The sequence below is a fragment of the Hipposideros armiger genome, unplaced genomic scaffold (genome assembly GCF_001890085.2).
Source record: "Hipposideros armiger isolate ML-2016 unplaced genomic scaffold, ASM189008v1 scaffold_1050, whole genome shotgun sequence".
Classification (NCBI taxonomy): Eukaryota; Metazoa; Chordata; class Mammalia; order Chiroptera; family Hipposideridae; genus Hipposideros; species Hipposideros armiger.
In genome coordinates, this window is record NW_017732400.1 from 320745 (window position 1) to 341325 (window position 20581).

The 20581-nt window shown below is 55.5% G+C and overlaps 2 protein-coding genes across 2 annotated transcripts; one reads left to right on the top strand and one right to left on the bottom strand.

Annotated features, from left to right (window-relative positions):
• Positions 1–42: 42 nt before the first annotated feature.
• Positions 43–17233, top strand: VARS2 (valyl-tRNA synthetase 2, mitochondrial). The gene is made up of 28 exons (XM_019631799.1): positions 43–175; positions 670–894; positions 1026–1107; positions 1222–1322; positions 1608–1729; positions 1836–1902; positions 1999–2096; positions 2697–2778; positions 2947–3066; positions 3521–3632; positions 4339–4427; positions 4908–4998; positions 5229–5356; positions 5475–5578; positions 5760–5841; positions 6144–6220; positions 11208–11305; positions 11461–11636; positions 11779–11907; positions 14284–14389; positions 14536–14606; positions 14722–14847; positions 15042–15146; positions 15271–15339; positions 15434–15512; positions 15614–15741; positions 15842–15994; positions 16781–17233. The coding sequence occupies exons 2-28, from the start codon at positions 697–699 to the stop codon at positions 17048–17050; spliced, it is 3063 nt and encodes a 1020-aa protein (XP_019487344.1). The 5' UTR covers positions 43–175; positions 670–696; the 3' UTR covers positions 17051–17233.
• Positions 9641–11212, bottom strand: SFTA2 (surfactant associated 2). The gene is made up of 3 exons (XM_019631826.1): positions 11062–11212; positions 10747–10835; positions 9641–10605 (listed from the first exon to the last, which is right to left on the bottom strand). Exons 1-3 carry the CDS (start codon positions 11120–11122, stop codon positions 10519–10521), a joined length of 237 nt encoding a protein of 78 aa, XP_019487371.1. The 5' UTR covers positions 11123–11212; the 3' UTR covers positions 9641–10518.
• Positions 17234–20581: the final 3348 nt, after the last annotated feature.

Below are 20581 nucleotides of genomic sequence, written 5' to 3' on the forward strand. Positions count from 1 at the left end.
CGCGCCGGGAGGGGAAGGGGTGGGGGTGGGGCTGAGCAGCCATCGCGCATGCGCCGGCCGAGCCCGGCCTCCCTGCGCGGCTCGGTCGGGTTCCGGGGTCCGGTTGCCGCTGTCCCAGCCCCTATCGCTGCCGCCGCCGCCGCTGGGCGCCCTGGGATAGCTGAGGGCTCGCCCGGTGAGCGCGCGCGCCAGGGCGGCCTCCGGGAGGAGGGGGTGGGAGGCGCTGCGGGGCCTGGGCCCACGCGGTGCGACGCGGGGGAAGGCCGGGCTGCATGGGTCGGGGCAGCGCGGGCCGCGTCTGGGAGGCTGAGATCGCACAATGACAGGCGGGACTCTTGCTGGCTCTCAGGCGTGCTGTCGGTCACCTTCCCGAATCCCTGAGTCCTTTACCCTCCCATGTGTCAGCGGTCACCCTCGCACATGCACAGGCTGAGGGCCACAACCTGACCCTTCCCTAGAAGAGCCCTGTTTCTTGCGGCTCCGGGATCCTGCTAACTGTCGACACCATGCACTCGAGTACACAAGGAAGAAGGGCTGTGTGGGAAGGGCTAGATATTTAAAATAACTGACCAGTGCTAATAGGCAGAGAATCAGAAATAAGGTGTGACTTTAGGGGATGTGACCCTCCCACACACCCTATCCTAATGCGCTTTTGTCTATCTGGAACAGATCTTGGCCCCTTTCCAAGCATTCCTGATGCCTCATTTGCCTCTGGCCTCTTTCCGACAACCACTTTGGGGGCTGAGGTCCTCACGGGGCTTCCCCAGGTCCCATCCCCTTTCTACACAGTCAGAGTCCCATGGATCTATCTCCCGGAGGAACCGTGAAGCCAAACAGAAGCGCCTGCGAGAGAAGCAGGAGGCCCTGGAGGCTGGATTAGCCCGGAAGAGCAAGGTTAGAGCACAGCTTGTCCTTGGGTCTCTGAGAAGACTTGGATGGGGGAGCAGGGAGAGACTGGCTGGATTCCAGATGCCTGGAGTATACTGGAAACAGCATCCCCCCTTTCTCATCTCTGCTACCCCCAGTCACCTGCAGAATCCAGTAAGGCCTGGGCTCCTAAAGAAATAGTGTTGTATGAAATCCCCACGAAACTTGGTGAAAAGAAAGGTAACTAGGAAACTTGAAGGCCTGTTCGCTCACATCTTTGTTTCCCATTTGGTCAGCTGAAATGCAGCCTGGGAACAAAGTTGAGTTAGTGGAACCTCTCCTCTGCCTCCACAGATGTCTCCCAGCCACTGCCTCCTGCATACAGCCCCCAATATGTTGAGGCTGCCTGGTACCCTTGGTGGGTACGAGAGGGCTTCTTCAAACCGGAATATCAGGTTAGTACCTGTCAGGGAGGGCTACTGAGCAGTCCCCAGGACTGAATGGCCCATGAGGTTGGTAGGCACAATTGAACCTGAGTCTGAGCTCACAGCCACATTGGAGAGCTTGTCTCCTGCCCCTGGTGTCTCCAGAGCATTCTCTTGGGAGGTTTCTCCTTCCCTCCTATTTGTGGGAGAGCTCTGCCCTGCAGAATTGCTTTGGAGACACCAGAGGGCAGTATTCCCCCAGGTAACATCCAGTTCTCTCTCGCCCTTTGACTTTGCTCCTTCCTTCTATTATAGATGAGGCTGCCCCAGGCCACAGGGGAGACCTTTTCCATGTGTATCCCACCTCCTAACATCACTGGCTCCCTACATATCGGGCATGCACTGACCGTGGCCATCCAGGACGCTCTCGTGCGCTGGTAGGGGATGGGGCTGCTTGGGTTTTTGGAGGGGAAGGAGAAAATGGGGGCAGGAATGAGGGTAAACGTGTAAGGTTGGGTTCCTGTGAAGGTGTTTCTGTCGCAGGCACCGGATGCGTGGAGATCAGGTGCTGTGGGTCCCGGGCTCAGATCATGCAGGAATTGCTACCCAAGTATGTCTTTTGCCACTTGTCCTTTTCTTGGGTGAAAGATTTCTTCTCCCAAAGGGACCTGATTCTCTGTTTATTTGCTCCCTAATCTTACTGTAGGCTGTGGTGGAGAAACAACTGTGGAAGGAACGAAGGGTGAGGAGACGTGACCTGAGCCGGGACGCCTTCCTCAGGGAGGTGTGGAAGTGGAAGGAGGAGTGAGTATGCCAGGCATATGCAGGGGCCGAGAGCACAGGTTTGGGTCCTCATTTCCTAGTCACTCTCCTAACTTGTAGTCACTCTTCCCATCCAGCCCTAACTTCCCTAACTTCCAGAGACTTAAGCTGTGGAGCCTCTTAGCATTTGGTGGGGTCGTCAAGCTGTTTGTGTGTGTGTGTGTGTGTGTGTGTGTGTTATGTGAAGATGTGTATATTTATGTGTGTATGTGCAGACACACACACTCTTTCCCCTTCCACTTACCACTTATCCCATTTTACCATTCTCTCCTACTCACCCCTTTCCACTTTCCATCTACTCGAAATTCCCCTCATTTAGGTGTGTTACCACATGCCATCTTCTCTGTACAGTTTCTGTAGGTTTCCTGTAAATCGGCTGCCCCTTCCTCTGTTACTGTAGAACATTATGCTTCTTTTAAAGTCATAGAAGGTTCCACACTGGCATCATGAGCCTGTCTCTGTTAGCTTCTAGAGGCTAGATCAATGCCATACTCACTCCAGCCCCAGCATCGCTGGGGGGTCACTGGCGTGGTACATTGTTGGCACAGGACACCTTCGCTGACAAAAATCTCTCTGGCACAGGAAAGGTGGAGAGATCTGTGAGCAGCTCCGAGCTCTGGGGGCCTCCCTCGACTGGGACCGAGAGCGTTTCACTATGGATGCTGTGAGCGTTTCATGCCTGGTTCCTGTGGGTGTCAGGGAGGTGTTAGAGATCCGTGCAGGGAGGCGGGTTGCTGTGTGTGCTGGGGTGGCAGGATGGGAGTGCCTGGGTCCCGAGTGGGGTGATGGGCTGAGAAGGGACTATTGGATGTGGACACTCAGGCCGTTCTAGGGCTCCTCAGTGGCTGTGACCGAAGCTTTCGTGCGACTTTACAAGGCAGGGTTGTTGTACCGGGGCCGGCAGCTTGTCAACTGGTCGTGTGCTTTAAGATCTGCCATCTCGGATATTGAGGTGAGGCAGAGAAAGACAAGCAGGTCGTGAGAGTGGGTTTGTGAGAGACTCGGAGGCGGGTGGAAGCCCAGTCTGGAGCCAGACTGCCTGTATGTGAATCCCGGTCCTGCCACGTACCAGCTGTGTGACTTCTGGTGGCTATTAGCCTCTCTAAGCCTCAGTTTCCCTAGTCTGTAAGTTAGGGCTGATGGGAACGCCTGCATCCTGGGGTGCTGTGAGAATGAAATGAGAACTCCTGGAAGGCACTCAGCATGACACCTGTGTGCGGTTTAAGTGCTTGGTGAATATTTACTATAACTGGCTGCACCAGAATTAGGCGAGGGCAGAGGCAGGTGGCCCCCGGGTCCGCTGAATGGCTGCAGGGAGGCTGGCGGGCGACGAGTGGAGGTGAGGGGTCTGGCTGTGAGCCTTGCAGGAAGGCTGCTCTCAGACCTTGCTTCGTCCACGCCTGCAGGTGGAGAGCCGGCCCCTGCCTGGCCGCACGGAGCTTCGCCTGCCCGGCTGCCCCAGCCCCGTGTCCTTCGGCCTCCTTGTTTCAGTGGCCTTCCCCGTGGAAGGAGAGCCCGGTAAGGGCAGTCCTTGGAAGGGTTGCCCACTCATCTCTGCTTCCCCTCTTTTCTTGAGCCCGTGGTGGGCTGATGGGAGGGAACCCACGAGCCTGTTCCCCACATGAGCTGGTGGGAGGGGCATAAGGAACCCAGGTCATGTTTGCAGTTCTGTGGACACTTACCCGGCTATTCTGGGCCAGGAAAGTGCCCACTGCCACTGCTCTGTGGGAGCTTGGCGTAATTCTGCAGGAGGCTGCTACCCCCGAAAGAGAAAAGATCAGCTCTGAAGTGTGGTTTGAACAGTAGGTGTTCTGAGGAGTTCAGAGAAGGGGAGGCAGATGAGCTGGAACAGTCAGGATGTTTCTTGTAGGAGGGGCTGGGCTAGCCCCAAAGAATGCACAGCATTTGTGATTAGGGCACCAAGAACCCCCAGTGTCCTCTGGGCACCCAGCAAGGACTCTATTTGCCTTTATTAATGCCGTACCCGTTTCTCCCATGCCAGCTGTCAAGGAATTTTTTAGCGTTAGACACCCCCATGCCTGTGATCAGCTTACACGGACACCCCAGGCTCCTGTGGACACTGGTCCTCACTTTGCCTGCTCAACCTTGACGGCCCCGCCCCTTCCCTATTCCAGTTCTCCTGGCTTTAACTGTGTCTGGGGTGAGGGGTGAGGATGACGACTAGCTAGACGACTAGCTATACATGCTTGCATTTTGTCTTTAGATGCAGAGGTCGTGGTAGGAACCACGAGGCCAGAAACATTGCCTGGGGACATGGCTGTGGCTGTTCATCCTGATGACGCCCGATTCACAGTAACACCCAGGGCTCCCTGCCCGGCCTTTCTACCCCCAGCTTTCTCTTCCCTTCCTGTTAGATGGCACCTCCTTCTCTCCTGCCTCCACTTCCTTTTCCTAAGACTTCTCTCAGCTCCGATGGCCCTGAGTCTGCTTTCTTCTTTTCTTCTCCAGCTCAGGGGTCATGAGGATGGCCTGTGGGCCGAGTCCACACTCCTCCTCTTTGTCTGTGCTACCCTCGTGGGCTCAGTCTCCCCGCGCCTGTTTCTCACCCCCGCCACAGTGGCCAGTGGAGTCACTGTGCACAGACTACATCTGCCTCTTGGCCACAGAGCCTAAGAGAGTCCCACTCCAGCCCCTTAAGAAAACGTGTGCTGACCCCCAGCTGTGGCTCTTTACCTCTGGTTCTCACCCTCTTACTCCCAGGGCTCTCACACCTGCCCAGACCTTTCTACCCCACACATATGCCTGTCCCTGACCCCGCTCCCTTTCCTTCAGCATCTACATGGGCGACAACTTCGTCACCCCTTGACAGGGCAGCTTCTCCCCCTCATCACAGACTCTTCTGTCCAGCCACACATGGGCACAGGTGAGTGGAGTTCAGGGGAAGGAGACAGCCAGGGTGCTGGGGGTGGAACCAGGAGGAGGAGGAAAGTGGGGGAGGGAAACCTCGTGTAGCGTAATCTGGGTGGGTGGCGGGAAATGGAAGGGAGGCACGGAGAACGGAGGGGCGGGATGGGGGCGTGGGCGATGACAGTACCTCTGGGAAGCAAATGCCAGGCTCAGGGTTCAGGGCTCACTGCATCTCTGCTCCCCCAGGGGCAGTGAAAGTGACTCCAGCTCACAGCCCTGCTGACGCTGAGCTGGGGGCCCGACATGGCTTGAAGCCCCTGAGTGTCATCGAAGAGGATGGGACCATGACCTCCCTCTGTGGGGACTGGCTGCAGGTGGTAGCGGCCTCAGTGTTACCCCATCTTTTGGGGGCACCCTTTGCCCTCCTCCCCTCTCTGACTTTCTTATTCCTCTAAAGGCCTTTAACCTTTACTGTTGCCGCTTTTTCCCCAGGGCCTGCACCGGTTTGTGGCCCGGGAGAAGATTATGTCCGCACTGAGCGAGCGGCGTCTGTTCCGGGGCCTCCAGGACCACCCCATGGTGCTGCCCATTTGCAGGTAACCCCGTTTTAACTCCTTTACTTAGGACCACCCCTGGAGGGAGTGATATGGGGTGGGCCCTGTCCCCTTATGCTGGAATATGGGCTCTGTGTCAGTTTTACTTGCTGCTGAGCCCCATGTCCCTGGGAGAGAGGCACAGGGCTGGAGGAGCAGGGGACTCACCCCGTCTCCCTTTCAGCCGTTCCGGGGACGTGGTAGAATACCTACTGAAGAGCCAGTGGTTTATCCGCTGCCGGGAGATGGGGGACCGAGCTGCCCAGGTGAGGTTGCGCTGCGAGGAGGGACTGGGGCCTGGGGACGCAGAGCTCCCTGGGAACTGGAATGAAGAAACAGGCAGGCTAGAGGCCCTCAAGCCCCACAGACCTCGCTAGCTGTGACAGTGGGGGACAGCTGTGAGGCAGGCGGCAAGGTGGCCCAGAAAGGGCTGGCTTGTGTCCTTCCTCAGGTCTAGAATCTTCTCAGGGGGTCTGGGAGGTCCTTTCTGCGCCTCAGAGGCCACTTGTCCCCTCAGGGAGGGCGTGGGTGTGGGAAGGGAAGCTGTCTGAAGGCCCTCTCCCTCCAGGCTGTGGAGTCAGGGGCCTTGGAGCTCAGCCCATCTTTCCACCAGAAGAACTGGCAGCACTGGTTTTCCCACATTGGGTAAGGAGGGGGCGCGCTCTCGCGGAGGTGGGGGGACCTACTGGTCATGCTGAGAAGTCACTCATGCTCTTGCACTCTCNGCTCCTCAGACCCAAAGCCTCAGGAAAAGGGCCATGTCCCAGACTGGGCCATTGTGTTGATCACTCTCACTGTGGTGGCAGCAATCGTCAGCTTATTGTATGGTATCAAGAAGGTGAGTGAAATTATGGTCTGAATGCATGGGTCCCCAAGGCCAGTGGGGCTGGGACCTGGTGCCCCAGGACTCTGAGAAGAACAGGGGCTTCAGGGAGAAGGAGGACAGCTTGCCACACTTAGGAAAGGGCAAGGGGAAAAGGGAACCCCAGCCTGGGTGGCTGAGAGGAAACATTGACCAGGCAGAGATGGGGGCTTGGGGCCACTGAGAGAGAGGCTGGGGAGTGTTGGAGGCCAACCAGCCCATGGAAGCACTAAATTCAGCTCTGGGCAGTGAAGTATCAGCTCTGTGGAGCCATGTTTTGAATCTTACAGTTACAGATGTGTGGCCTTTTGCAAGTTCTTTAAGCTCTCTGTAACAAGTAATATTTAACAAGTAATATTTAAACAGCACTTACTATGTGTCAGGTGCTGTACTTATTTTAGTTCACAACAACCCTATGATATAGGTGATACTGAGATAACAGAGTCTTAGAGAAAATGAGAATGATAGTAACTATCTCAAAGGGCGGTTGGAGGATGAAATGAGCTTATGTATATAAAGCACTTAGCTGCTTGATACATAGTAAGTGCTGAATAAATTCATCGGCTTCGTTGGTACTACTGTTTTTGCTGGAAGAGGAGTGCTGAGAATCTGAGTTATGGAGGGGAAGCAGCAGTCCCGGTTCCTGGGGCCTTTGGTTAACCATCCTATCCACCCCTCATCTCACAGGCATGCCAGTTCCGGAAGGAGATGAGTGTGGGATGTGGCTGTGGCTCTGTGACCCCGGTCTGTCAAGTGAAGGGGTGGGGCCAGGATAGCCAAATGCCACTTTATCTTTGGCCTTCCTTCTTCCTTTCCTAAACAGACTCATTCAATAAAACAAAACAAAAACAAACTCAGAGGCAGACGATAGATTGGTGGTTACCAGAGGGGACGGTGTCAGGGAGAGTGGGGAGAGTGTGAAATGGGTAATGGGGGTTAATTGTATGTTAAATGATGGAAACTCGACTTTTGGTAGTGAGCACGCTATAGTATTTACAGATGTCAAATTCTAATGTTGTACACCTGAAACTTATGCTATAAAACCTTGGACTGAGAGTAACTTTATTTGCGAGTGTTCCACAAGACGAGCAAACATTTCTAATACATTTTAACGTGGTAAACGAGCGATGTCTTGCAATACAAATAGTTTGTTTCTGGAACGAATTATGCTCACAAACCAAGGTATTACTATATAATGTTATAAACCAGTGTTACCTCAATAAAAACAGAGACATTTGGGGCACCATTAAGGAAAACTAAAAAAATAAAAAGCCTTCCATTCACACTAACTGGGATTATTTTCTGCAGGTGGATTCCTGGGGCCCCTAGGTCTCCTCCATCCACCCACAGTGTGAGGGGAAGTCCACTGTCCCACCCCAATGGGAGGTAGAGATTCCAGTTTCGGTCCTGCCATCAGCCTCCTGCCTGACTGACTCTTTGGTGCAGTTTTCTCGTCTGTAGAAAGAAGGACCAGGACAGATGGTCTCCAGGGGTCTTCCGCCCACACAGAGCCTGGCTCCAGGCAGTTGGAACCTTTGCTCCTATTCCTTCTGTCTTCCCATTCCCACGCTCTTCCCCAACTCTCAGAGGTGCTCCTTAGCTCAGGCCACTTTGCTTGGGTTCCCCAGGACACAGGACGGGGATTACCCCTTCACATTTCCTCCCACATGGAGCCCCCTTGGGCTGGCTCCTGGTCTTCCTGAGACCCCCGATTCTGTCAGCTCAGGATAGGTGAGAAACCCTGCTCTGTGATGNAGTGGGAGCATCCCTGTGTCTTTCCCTTTCTATGTAATCGTAGCTGACACTGCTGGGTGCTGGGCGCGTTAGAAGCATTTTTCTTAATGCTCATAACGACCCATTTGAACTAGTTACTAGATAACCTTGTTCTAAGGGTGGCTTGCCGGAGCCAGCTTGGAAGCAGTATGTCCAGCTCAGTGGATTCAGGGCAGTCAGGATTCAGGCCTAGCTCTGGACTTGGGCATTGCACTGTCCCCCGACATGATGTGGATCTTCCCTGGTGCTCCTCTTCTCCCCTCCTCCACCCAAAGAATGGAAAACGTTGAGGATGTCGCTGTCTAGATGAGAGATGACTCAGTGTTCACTCTCTTGTCCTGCCCTGGGTCTCCTAAGGGTCAGATGCAGTCCCCAGACCATGACGCTCCTTATCCCCACCCAGCCCTCAAACCCTGCTTCTTCTAGAGACCCATATTCCCACCCCTGATAGTTGTACCTCTAGCAGCAAAAGGAAGACCTTGGGATAGGACACCTGGTTTCCCTCCTTCCAGGAGGATCTGGGCGGGGGACTGACTCAGGCCTGGGGGATATGGGTCCCTAGTCCAGGAAAAGTCTGAGGGCGAGGTAGGGGCGTCTAAGCTCTTACTCACTCTCACCCTTGCCCAGTGCTTCCAGGGATCAGGCTAGGACAGGTTAATCCTTGGGAACAGCTTGGTGACCTCTCTCTGGGGATGGAGATCCTAGTGTTGATGGAGGTCCCGGCACACCTGGCTCTTCAGAGACTCGTAATGAGCCTCGGAGCCTTTAAAAAGTCATGGAGATGGGCCTGGGAAGGCACATCCACCACAGTATGGATGCTACTCTAGTGCTGCTCCTGGGCCTGAAGGCCTTGGCTGGACACAGTGAGCACAAGGCTTGATAGGGTGCTGGGAGCTGGTGCTGGGTGCTGGGGGCCACCCTTTAACTCCATCATATCATTCATTGTTCTTTTTCCAGCAGTTCAGATAACCCCACTGAAGACCTCCAACACAGTATCCAGGGGCATCCCAATTGTCTTGGGAAGGCTCTCTATCTTTGGGATATCTCTGCAGGTCTCCCCACTATCTCTGCATGTCTCCCCACTGTCTCTGCAGGTCTCCCCACTATCTCTGGTTGTCTCCCCACTGCCTGGTGGTCTCCCCACTGTCTCTGCAGATTTCCCTGCTATCTCTGTGACTCTTTTCCACCATCTCAGAGAGTGTCCCCACCATGTCTGCGAGTTTCTCAACAGGTCAACCTCTGAGTGTCTTCCCAGTAATCTTCAGACTTTAGCCCCAACCATTTCTGGGAGCACTTCAGGGACTGTCTCAATTTTGCCAGGTGATATTTCTGTTGCACAACACATCTCTGAAGCACTCTAGCTGGGCCTGCAGCTCTGGGCAGGGTTCCTGGCTGGGCCATGCATAAGTCAGCAGGGCCCCAAAANAAGAAACTCACCTAGAACTCAAGCATGGGCCTGTGTGACTACGCGCCCTCGCGGTTAGATAGTACAAACTCCGCTAGCACCCATTGCCTTTCCCCCACCACTTACACCAGCTGGCTATCCTCTCCCAAGCTGAACCTCTCATCTCTCACCTGAGCTGCCTCCCACCCCACATCCTACCCTGACTGACCTGGGTGGATCCTTGAGTCAGGAGGTCCATACCTTGGCATTGTTCTGTTCACATCCCTGTCTCGGTTCTGAGCCCCCAGCCCCACAATTTAAGCAAAGGGAGAAGAAATTGAAATTAAAATCTTGCTTAAGCCAAGTCTTTTGTCTGGTGTCTGATCTCTCCATTGTTACTGGACCTCAGGTGAGTGGCCTACCCTCTCTAAGTCTCAATTTCCTCACCTATAAAATTGGATAACGATACCTATTATGCTACATTTAAGATTGCTGCAAGCATTGACATGGGAAAGTGTCACGCCTGGAACAAAGTAGGAATTCAGTGTTTCATTTTCTTATTCCCAGGTGTTCTGAAGTGTAAGTTCAGCTCATGTGTATGTCTGTGGTGTGTGTGTGTCCCCAGACAGTTAATTCCCCAAATTCCTTCTAGGCCTTTGACACTGGCTTTGAGGAAGAGAGAGTCCACCTGGGAATCCCTCTGCTTCACGAGGGAGAGTCAGAGACTTGGGCCTCTGATTCCTTTTTCCTGCTGGCCCTCTGCTCATGAACCCACATAGTCATTGAATTCAGCATATTTACTGACATTCGGTAGGGCGAAAGCCTACTGGAAGATGGGGCCAGGGCATCCCCCTTGTACCCCAGAGGGCCAGATGCCCCAGCGGGGGGTGGGGGGTGGGGGTGGTGGCCCAGGCTTGATTGCTCTCAGACTTCGCAGATGACATGGTGTGGGGATCCTGCCCGATGGAGGGTGACGTTGGTCCCTGACGGGAGGTGGAGGAGGAGGCAGAGCTGGGGAAGAGAAAGGGTTAGAGAGAGAGATGTAAGATGGCTCTGACCTGGAGACGGCCCGGCACCAGTAGAGGCCCGAACCTATTCAGTAATACACTCGGAGTTCACACAGCCCTATCCTTTCTCCTCCCAAAGAACTACCTTCTGGAGCAATTCCAGGAAGCTGGAATCATAGGAGGAATTTGCCAGAAAGGAATCCTTCAGCTTCAGTTGCAAAGTCATTCCTGGCCCTAGGGATTCAAAAGTACAGCTTAGGACACAGCCAGACTCCCTGGGAGATGTGGACACCGCCTCCTGCCCGCCCCCGCCCAAGTTCCCCTTCCCCAACAATGCCCTTCCAGAGCCTCTCCAGGCAGGCTTCAGCCTGAACCGGGGCGAGTTCGTGACTGGGGTGCCTCCATCTCTCTCAATCCCCTTCTTGGCCTCTTCTTGTCACGAGGACCCTCCAGCCCTTACCTATTTCATGTGAGCTGTCAAGGAAGGTCAGGAGGAGGAAGAGGGGCAGCCCGGTCCTCATGGTGGCCACCTCACTTCTCAGATGAACAGAAGAGATGTCTGAAGCCCTGGCCTGCCCTTCTACAGCCACTCAGGCCTTAGCACAGGTATTTGGGGGAGNGGCGCTTCTCCCGGGTCCAGGAGGCCGTGCAGGCGCTGAGGGCTCTCCGAGCCATGTACCAGCTCACCAAGGCCCGGCCCCGAGGTGAGGCATGTCCTGGGCTCCTGAGTCCCCGCAGAAAGAAGGGGCTGGTGGGGCAGAGGGGAGAGCCTGAGGGCAGAGTCCAGAGTCAGGAGGTGCAGGACGGGAAGGGAGGCCGCATCTCAGGCCTTGACCTTGAGTTTCTTTTTCCTCCACAGTGCTGCTGCAGAGCTCAGAGCCTGGAGAGCGGGGCCTCTTTGAGGCCTTCCTGGAGCCTCTGGGCACCCTGGGCCACTGTGGGGCCGTGGGGCTCTTACCCCCAGGTGCAGCGGCTCCCTCTGGCTGGGCCCAGGCCCCACTTGGGGACACCATTCAGGTCTACATGGAGCTGCAGGTACCCAGAGGAGGTGGGGGGAGAGGTCAGAAAGGGTGTTGGGAGGAGGGCGAGGGGTGAGTTCTATAAAAGTGAGGAGGGATCTTAGCATGGGGAAGAGGGAGGTGCTGGGCGGACTGCTGATGTCTCCCTTCTCCCGCAGGGCCTGGTGGACCCCCAGACCCATCTACCTCTGCTAGCTGCCCGAAGACACAAGTTGCAGAAGCAGCTTGACAACCTTATAGCCCGGACCCTGTCAGAGGGAGAGGCAGAGACCCGGAGGCAGCAAAGGGTGAGGCGGGAGAGGCCACCCAGGAAGCCCCCCTCTGGAGGGAATGTGGACTGGAGCGGTGGGCCTCACCTGCGTGCTGTGTGCTTCTCTCCTTGTCCTTGTTCAGCTTTCTTCCCTTCAGCTGGAGTTGTCGAAACTGGACAAGGCGGCCTCTCACCTCCGACAGCTGGTAGACGCCTCTCCCAGCCCCAGGGAACCCTGAGCTCTCACTCACCATCCTTGGAGGCTTTCCTCCCGCCTTTGAGGACAGACTGATTGGGCGGCTGTCGGCGTGATGGGGCCTCAGAGACCCTGTGGTCCACCTCCCTCATTTTGTAACTGAGGAAACATACTAACTTGGTCAGAGTGACTGTGGGTCACTTGAGATGCTCACATTTCTACCCCAGCTTTCCTCCTGTGCAGTCCCACCTGGGAGTTTAGGAATGAAGAAAGTCCCATAAGCTTTTAAAATCTCAAACATGCCTGCCTGTGGTTCTTGCATCCCTCTTTCCCCTAGTGGTGACTTTCTTGCCTTTCATTTGTTCCCTGAGACTCTGGTCTGGGAAAGGAGGAGGGTGGCCTCTTAGCCTCGGGCTTGGGTCACAGTGGGAGTGTGGGTGCCGTGCGGTGCCAGCCTTGTGGGAAGAAAGAGGCGCTTTCTAGTAGGGCCTCGCGCAGTGCTGGGGTTCCACCTCCTTCCTGGACTTACTGACAATGCTCCAATGTTTGCAGCCCTTGCTTCTCCGCTTCTTGCCAAATGGAAGTGTTCCTGCTCCTTGGCCCTATTCCCAGGGGGTGCTGAAAGGAGCAGGGACTTCTTCCAGGCCTGAGGTGCTGCAGGGTGTGCTGGGGTTGAGTGCCCCACTCCACTTCTGTGTACCTGAGACCAGAGTGCCAGGGACACACTGCCCAGCCCCTGACGGAGGTACACGCACATGCGCAGACGCCCACCTGTCCACCCCAAACACCTTGCTTCATCTCAGCGGAATTCAGGGGCCTGGCTCCCCCACGCCCAAATTCCATTCTGTCCAGCAGCTCTGAGTAGCTTCTATTTATGGCAGGCCTGTCACAGGCTGGGGCCTCCTTGGTGCCACTTAATCCTCCTGAGAACCACAGAGGTGGGTGTTCTCTCCATTTGAGAGATGAAGAAATGTGCTCAGGGAATAAAAGTAGCTTGCCCAAAGTATCAACTGAGATTCAACCCAATAAGTTTCATGCAGGTTCTTTCTGGCTGCTGTAACCCAGCTTCAGATTAGCCAAGCGGATGTCTGGGAGCAGTGTTCCAGGTAGAAGAGCCAGAGCAAAACTAAGATGGAAGCACACCTGGAGTGCTCGAAGAGTAGCAAGGAGGAAGGAAGATAAGATTAAAAGGGGTGTGGGCCCCGTTACGGCAGAGCCCTGCACTGCTTCTGCCCAGCAAAAGAGATGTCCATGTCATCTAAGCCGTCATATCTGAAGGGGAGAGGAGTGGGAAGTGAAGTCAGGCATGAGCTGAGGAGGAGGGGCAGGGAAGTCTCGAGATGGATTACCTGGGACTGTGCTGTCCAAAATGGTAGCCATTTGACTAAAATAATTAAAGTGAAACATTCAATTCCTCACATTAGACACAAAGTGTTTGATAGCCACATGAGGCTAGTGGCTACCATATGTTCTAAAACATTTCCACCATGGAAAGTTCTATTGGAATGCCTTGGCCTGGGACCCTCTAGGCTGTTGTAAAGACTTTGTTTTCTTCCCTTTGAAATAGCAGCTCTTTTCCTTTCAAGGCTATTACCAGGAAGTTGTATACTTTATGCCTGTATCCCGTTGAACAGAACCTAATTACACGGGCATTCCTAGCTGCAAGGGAGGCTGAGAAATGGAATGAGTCAGAAGCTCAGCTAAAATTTACATGACTATCCACGAGGAGGAGAATGCTTATTAGGGGACAGGGAGCAATCTCTGCCAACCCCAGGTTCTAATGAACCCAAAGCATTCTTTGCACGGCTCTATCTTGGGTCTGGGAAGACAATTCTTTGAGAAAGGGAATTTTTGGAGAAAATCTGGAAATCATAGCCCAGTAATCCCAGGTCCTGAGATTTAGGAACCAGGCTCAGGAGCAGTTAGCTGTCTGCTCCTCCAGACTTTTGAAGATCCAAATATCAAGTCCCCTAACTTGTTTGGGGCCTACACACTTGACCCATGGGTGTCTCCTACCTACTGGTGCAAGCTAGAGGCAAGTCATGGACTACTGCGCCCTTTGGGGCCCTCAGCTACCTCTCCTCTAGGCTATCTCAGGATAATTTAAAGGACACTGGAGAACTTTCATGAGTTAGTTTTCCTCTCCCACTTCTTGTGCTTCCCCTCATCCACAGGGGTGCTCCATAGGGAACTGTTGCGTTCACCCCCCCTCCAAAGGAGTCAGGCTCTAATTTCATATGGTGGTGGTNGACAGAGGCTGAGGCCAGAGAAGTAGCTGCAGAACTGATGGGGAGACCAGGGGAGGAGCTGACCCTGCAGAGGGGTGAGTACCTGGGCCGGGAGGGCGCCTGGGTCTGGGAAAGGTAGGGTCGGGGTCGGGGTTGGGCCGGAAGGGTGGGTGGGCAGCAGCGGGCTGAGGTCCTCGGAGCTTAGGATCCAGTTGTTTCCATTTCCTATTCTGTTTCCCAGACCCTGACGTCCTGGACACATGGTTCTCTTCAGCGCTTTTCCCCTTCTCTGCCCTGGGATGGCCCCAAGAGGTGAGGTTGAACGGAAGAGGGTGAAGGTGAGGATGGTGAGGGGGGTGCTTGGGCCCCTGGGAGTTTGGAGGAAATGGAGCCTAGGGCCTCTTACTGCTTGTCTTTTTCCTCCTAGACCCCAGATTTCACTCGTTTCTACCCCCTGTCACTTTTGGAAACGGGCAGTGACCTCCTGCTGTTCTGGGTGGGCCGCATGGTCATGCTGGGGACCCAGCTCACAGGGCAGCTCCCCTTCCACCAGGTAACAGCCCTCAGCGCCCCGTCCCGCTCTGTAGCTCCCCAGGTTCCCCAAGCCGACTGGTGTTTTCCGTGTGCCCGACACCTGTTTCCCGGTTCACCTCCCACCCTCACCCCTAAAGCACCAGAGATGATCCCAAGTGATCCTCCAGAGACGGGCTCTCCAAGCTCCCTTCTGCCGGCCCCTCTGTGCCCCAGGTGCTTCTCCACTCCATGGTTCGGGACAAGCAGGGCCGGAAGATGAGCAAGTCCCTGGGGAACGTGCTGGACCCGCGAGACATCATCACTGGGGTGGAGCTGCAGGTCAGGAGGAGGAGCCGGGGAGGGGTGGGGTTTGCCGGGAGAGGAAGGGAGCCCCGGCTGGGGGACAGTGGGCGGGACCCTTGTGGGGGTCTTGGACGGAGGCCAGTGCATACGATCCATGCAGGTGCTGCAGGAAAAGCTGAGGGATGGGAACTTGGACCCCGAAGAGCTGGCGATGGCGGCTGCAGCGCAGGTGGGTCCCGTGTCTGCCCATCTGGCCTCGCTCATGGCCACTGGCCCTGCAGCCTCATAGGCACCTGCCATCCCTCCTCTCCCTCTGGTTGCAGAGAAAGGATTTTCCTCACGGGATCCCCGAATGTGGGACTGATGCCCTGAGATTCACCCTGTGCTCCCACGGGGCCCTGGGTAAGCCCAGGCGAGGCGCGTGGGGCGCAGAGGGGCTGGTGGGGCCGAGGCCTCCCTGCGCCACTGCTGTCCACCTGCATACTCCCTCCTCTCCATCCCAGGGGGTGACTTACACCTGTCTGTCTCTGAGGTCCTGAGCTCCCGGCATTTCTGCAACAAGATCTGGAATGCCCTGCGCTTCATCCTCGGTGCCCTGGGCGGGGAGTTCGTGCCCAGGCCCTCAGAGGAGGTGAGAGAGGCGAGGCGCTTGGGCCCCGGGCAGGGGGCAGCTGGGAGGACAGGCAGAGGAGTGGGAGAGGAGCCGTCCCCACCCTGCACCCACCCTGCAGCTGTCCCCGTCCTCCCCCATGGACACCTGGATCCTGAGCCGCTTGGCCCGCACTGCCCACGAGTGTGAGCGAGGCTTCCTCGCCCGAGAGCTCCCACTCGTCGCCCACGCCCTGCGCCACTTCTGGCTCCACAACCTGTGTGATGTCTACTTGGTGAGTGTGGCGGGGGCCCCCCTTGTTCCCCAAGATTGGGCTCCCTGACACAGAGCTCTGAGCTAGGTTCCCGATGTGTCCTCAGTGAGGAGAGGACAGAAATACGGATGAGCCAGGGGAATCCCAGCTCCCCTCTTCCTTGGGACTGGCCTAGTCACTGCTCCGAGCCTGTCACCTGTGGAGAGAGGAGGAGGGAGGGAGACTTCTAGGAAACAGAGCCTGACGAAGCAGGGTCAGGAGGCAGACGGAGCTTCCGTCTCAGTCTCTGTGATGGCTGTGTTCGGACCCTGGGCAGGCCGGGAGCTGTACGGTGTTGGGAGGAACATGGCGGTCTTTTAGGCCAGGGCTTCTCACACTTGCGCCTGTGTGAGCATCTCCGCATGGAGAGCTGGTTAAGCACCAGTGCCGGGCCCCACCCCACACCCCCAGGACGCTCATTCACCAGGTCGGGGTGGAGTGGCTAGTGTTCAGTTTTTGTCCCAGGTGATGCTGATAGCTCAGGACTGCCGCTCTAGATCACTGTGTCTCAACCTTTGAAATCTATCTTTTTCATAAGCAAAAAACTCAGTGCTTTTCTTTATAAACTACACAACCTTCCTGACAATTTTATTCCCCACGCACTTCTGAGAATCCCTGCCCTAGATTTCCCTTTTACACGGGACAGCCGATGACATCTGAGATGGTGTGCGAACCCACAGCGTCCCGACTGCTAGGGCAGCGGGTGTGTGGAGGAAGGCCGTGGCCGTGGCCATGACCCTGACCCTGACCCGCAGACTTCTTCCCTAGGAGGCTGTGAAGCCTGTGCTGTCGCTCTCGCCCCGCCCCCCAGGGCCTCCTCAGGTCCTGTTCTCCTGCGCCGATGTCGGTCTCCGCCTCCTGGCCCCACTGATGCCCTTTCTGGCTGAAGAGCTCTGGCAGAGGCTGCCCGCCAGGCCCGGCGGCTCCCCTGCCCCCAGCATCTCTGTTGCCCCCTACCCCAGTGCCCGCAGCCTGGTGAGCCACGTTCCTGGTGTTTGGCGTGGGACTACTGCTAGAGGGTGGGGAGCAGTCTTTTAAAGGGCACTGCTGCCAGGGGGTCATTTACAGTAGTGGTTTGTACTTTGCTACGGAGTCTCTGGAAGACTGTTTCTGCCGCGCCGTCTTAGGGGCAGTATTAGCACAGGGGACAAGAGTGGGACTCTGTCGCTAGGCTGATACTTGCCAGCTGTGTGACCGTGCCTCAGTTTCCCCATCTTTAAACCAGGCATAGTTATAGTCCAGGCCGTGGGTGTGATGAGGATTAGATATTAGTGATGGGATATTCCAGAAGTCTCAGTGCAGTTTTAAGCTTTAATAACTTGAGAAGGATAAATGCAACAAAGTGACCCAAAAGATCATTTTAAAGCCTAACTAAATTTCTTTTTNCTTTTAGCCCACTTTGGGTGGATGGTGGACACAATTCTTGCTCAGTAAAACAGCCTCTCCTCCCCTGGTCTCCCAGCCACTGTGTATCTGTCTAAATGGTTCGGCTTTGCCATCAGGCAGGCACCAGCCACATCTGGCGTCTGCTGCTTACAAGCCGTGTGACCTTGGGCAAGTCACTTGCCTGATCTGAGGTTGTTTATTCTCATTTGTAAAATGGGGCTGACATTGCTGCCGTCATAGGAGCTGAGCATGTTCCTGGGTATATAGAAATGTTCGGGGGTCAGTTGCTGGTAGAGCTGTTTTGTGACCAGCCCCTCAGCTTGTACCTCAGATGCAACAACCTTGTCATACTTGAGCCTCCACCTCTCTCCAGGTTCCTCTCTCCCAGATACCTGGGTCCTCTGGGGGGGAGATTGTGACTAAAAAGGAGAGGGGTATTTATTTACACAACGAAAGCAGAGATTCTCAACCTCAGCACTGCTGACAGACAGAGCTGAAGAGTTCTTTGTTGTGGGGACGGGTCCGTGCATTATAGGATGTTTAACAGCATCTCTGGCCTCCACTCACTAGATGCTAGCAGCAGCCCCCGCCCAGCTGTGACAAGAATGTCTCCAGACACCACCAAATGTCCCCTGTGGGGCAAAACTGCCCCTCCTGTTGAGAACCCCTTTCTTAGAGGCTTGGCTCCCTGGGGAAAGGGTGGGTAGCAGACTAGTGGAAAGGGAGCTGTCAGCCATTTTGGAGTCCAGAGGAAGCTGCAGGGGAGGGCCTGCCTCTGCCTCAGTTTCCCTATCCTGCAGGACGCATTGCCTGGGAAGGAGGCTGCCCAGTTCTGAGTAGTCAGTCTTGGCTTGACTCCATGGAGACTCATTAATCTCCCATTAATCGCATTAATAAGCAGTTGGCCCGTTCTCCTCTTCCCACCCATTCCAGCCCTGCCTAGGGCTTAGAGACTAGTCACACCAAGCAATGAGAAGAATTCACATGTTTGGCCCTCATGTCCTCGCATGAGCCCCATTGCTCCAAGGCCCTGGCCTTTTGCCCTCTAGGTCCTGGCCTTTTCCATTCCCTGTGCCTGCACCGCTCCCCCAGAGGGGCAGTGGCCGGCCCTGGCTTCCGCTCCCTTCAGCCCGCTGAGCACTTACTGATCATCTCTGGTGTGCCAGGCACTGTCCCAGGGGCTGGGGAGGCAGCAGTGACCAAGACAAAGACCTTGCCTGCTGGGTGCTTACTTAGCATGAGAGAAGACCCACCATGAACAGATTAAGTGAGCAATAGGGGTGGTGACTTGACGCCTGGACCCAAGGCTTTCTCTCTTCTTAGAGCACTGCCCCTCCCCCCACAAGCACTGCCACTTGGGGGCCCAGTGTATGAATTTGGGCAGCCTCTGAGCTAATGCTTTCTTTAGACAAGGAATCAGGAGGAAGGGAAGAGGGAGAATCCGGGAGACCCTAGAAATGAAGGACCTGCATTTCTGAGTAGGGGTGGACAGAGGTGGGGGCTGAGGCAGAGAGAGGGCCACTGGACTGAGGTAGGAGAAGGCGGCATGGGGGAGGCAAAGCTCCCTTCACACGGAACATCTCTGCCAAAGATCTTGGTCTCAATGTCTCTGGGTGGCCTGGACCTGTCTTCGTCCCTGGTAAGGCATGTGACGTCAGATCCTGGGGTTCTGTGTCTGCCTTGTCCCTGGTCTCTGTCATTGACCCCACTGTCTCTACATTCTGTGCCATCCCTGGACATCCGGAGGCGCCTGTGTCTGCAGTGGCAGGCCATGTGAGGGCTTCCCCTTCTTTACTCTTTCACCTGATACTCATGGGCACTCCACCCAGGGCAAAAAGAGCGGCATGTGTGAGTAAGGGGTGTGGAGAGCTGCGCTGACGCGACAGAGGCTGGAGAGGAAATGAGAAGCCAGAGAAGAACCAGAACCGGAATCTCCTCCCGAACCCAAACGGGGCATCCAATCTACCCCTCCCCGTCCTGCCCAGCCAGAACTCAGCCCTTCTAGAACCCCGCTATCTGCTCCCACCTCCCCAGGACCCTGGAGGCCCCCCCTACCTAACCGCCTCTCCCTCCGCTGGGGCTGGGTCAGGAGTCTGTCCTCTCCCGGTTCCTTTTCCCTCCCTCAGATCCCACCCCTGTGGCAGGCGCCCAGGTACGTGGCTCCCTGACACAGCAGCTGCGGTCTCCGTTATCAGGGCACCCCTGTGGGGTGGAGCCACTCCGTTTGTTTAAGGTTTAGGCCTGAGGGGCCCCAGCCCCCATGACGTCAAATCTGGTCCCATATAAGGTGAGGGGACCCCAGCCCACAGCCTCACACAGCCGCCCAGCGTGGTCTGGTCCGACATGGCCCAGTTGGTCCACTGCATGCGCTCCACCTTTGGCCTCCACTGCTGCCTCCTCTTCCTTCTAGCTTCCAGAGAGGCAGGTAAGATGCCCTAGAGGAAAAGGAGTGACCATGACACAGGGGGATACAAGACAGACAGGGGTTGTTTCTTAGCATTTATAGGGTTGACTGACCAGTCATAGAAATGAACAGCAGATGAATGTGCGGTGGGAAAGGGGCTGGGAATGGGGCTGCTGCATACAGTTGTCTAGGGTGTTCACTGTTCAAGTTTGCCAGCTAAGGGGCATGTTGGAGATGAAATCTAGCTTACGCTGTGCTCCTTGCAGCCACTCACAGGGGGCCTTCTCCTAGCTTGCATAAAGACACTGTATGGGCTGGGAGTCCTTGGTGGGCAGCCATGGGGACCTGACATTCCCTGAGCATCTGCTGTATACAAGGAACGCACAGGTGCTCAAGGAACTTCATCTCATTTTTTCTCCTCAAATCCCTTGGGGTGGTTAATAATATCCCACTTTATAATGAGGATGGTGAGACTCAGAGAGGCCCAAAGTCATGGAGGCAAGCAGGGTTCCGCCACTCCACACTGGCCGCTGCCCTCGGGGGGACCCAGGGTGCATTTGTCTCATGAGAGTCCTGTTCAGTGCTGACCTGGGTTCCAGCCTGACCCTGGCCCATTTAATTATCCACACATCTATAAGATGGGAGGGCTGCTCCCTGGCCAGTATCAATTGTTGGTGCTTACTGAGCATTTACTCTGCGCCACACACTTCATGCACGTCTACTTATTTAATCTTCACCACAACTTGCTAAGGAGTGTGCTGTTTTGTCTCCACCTTACG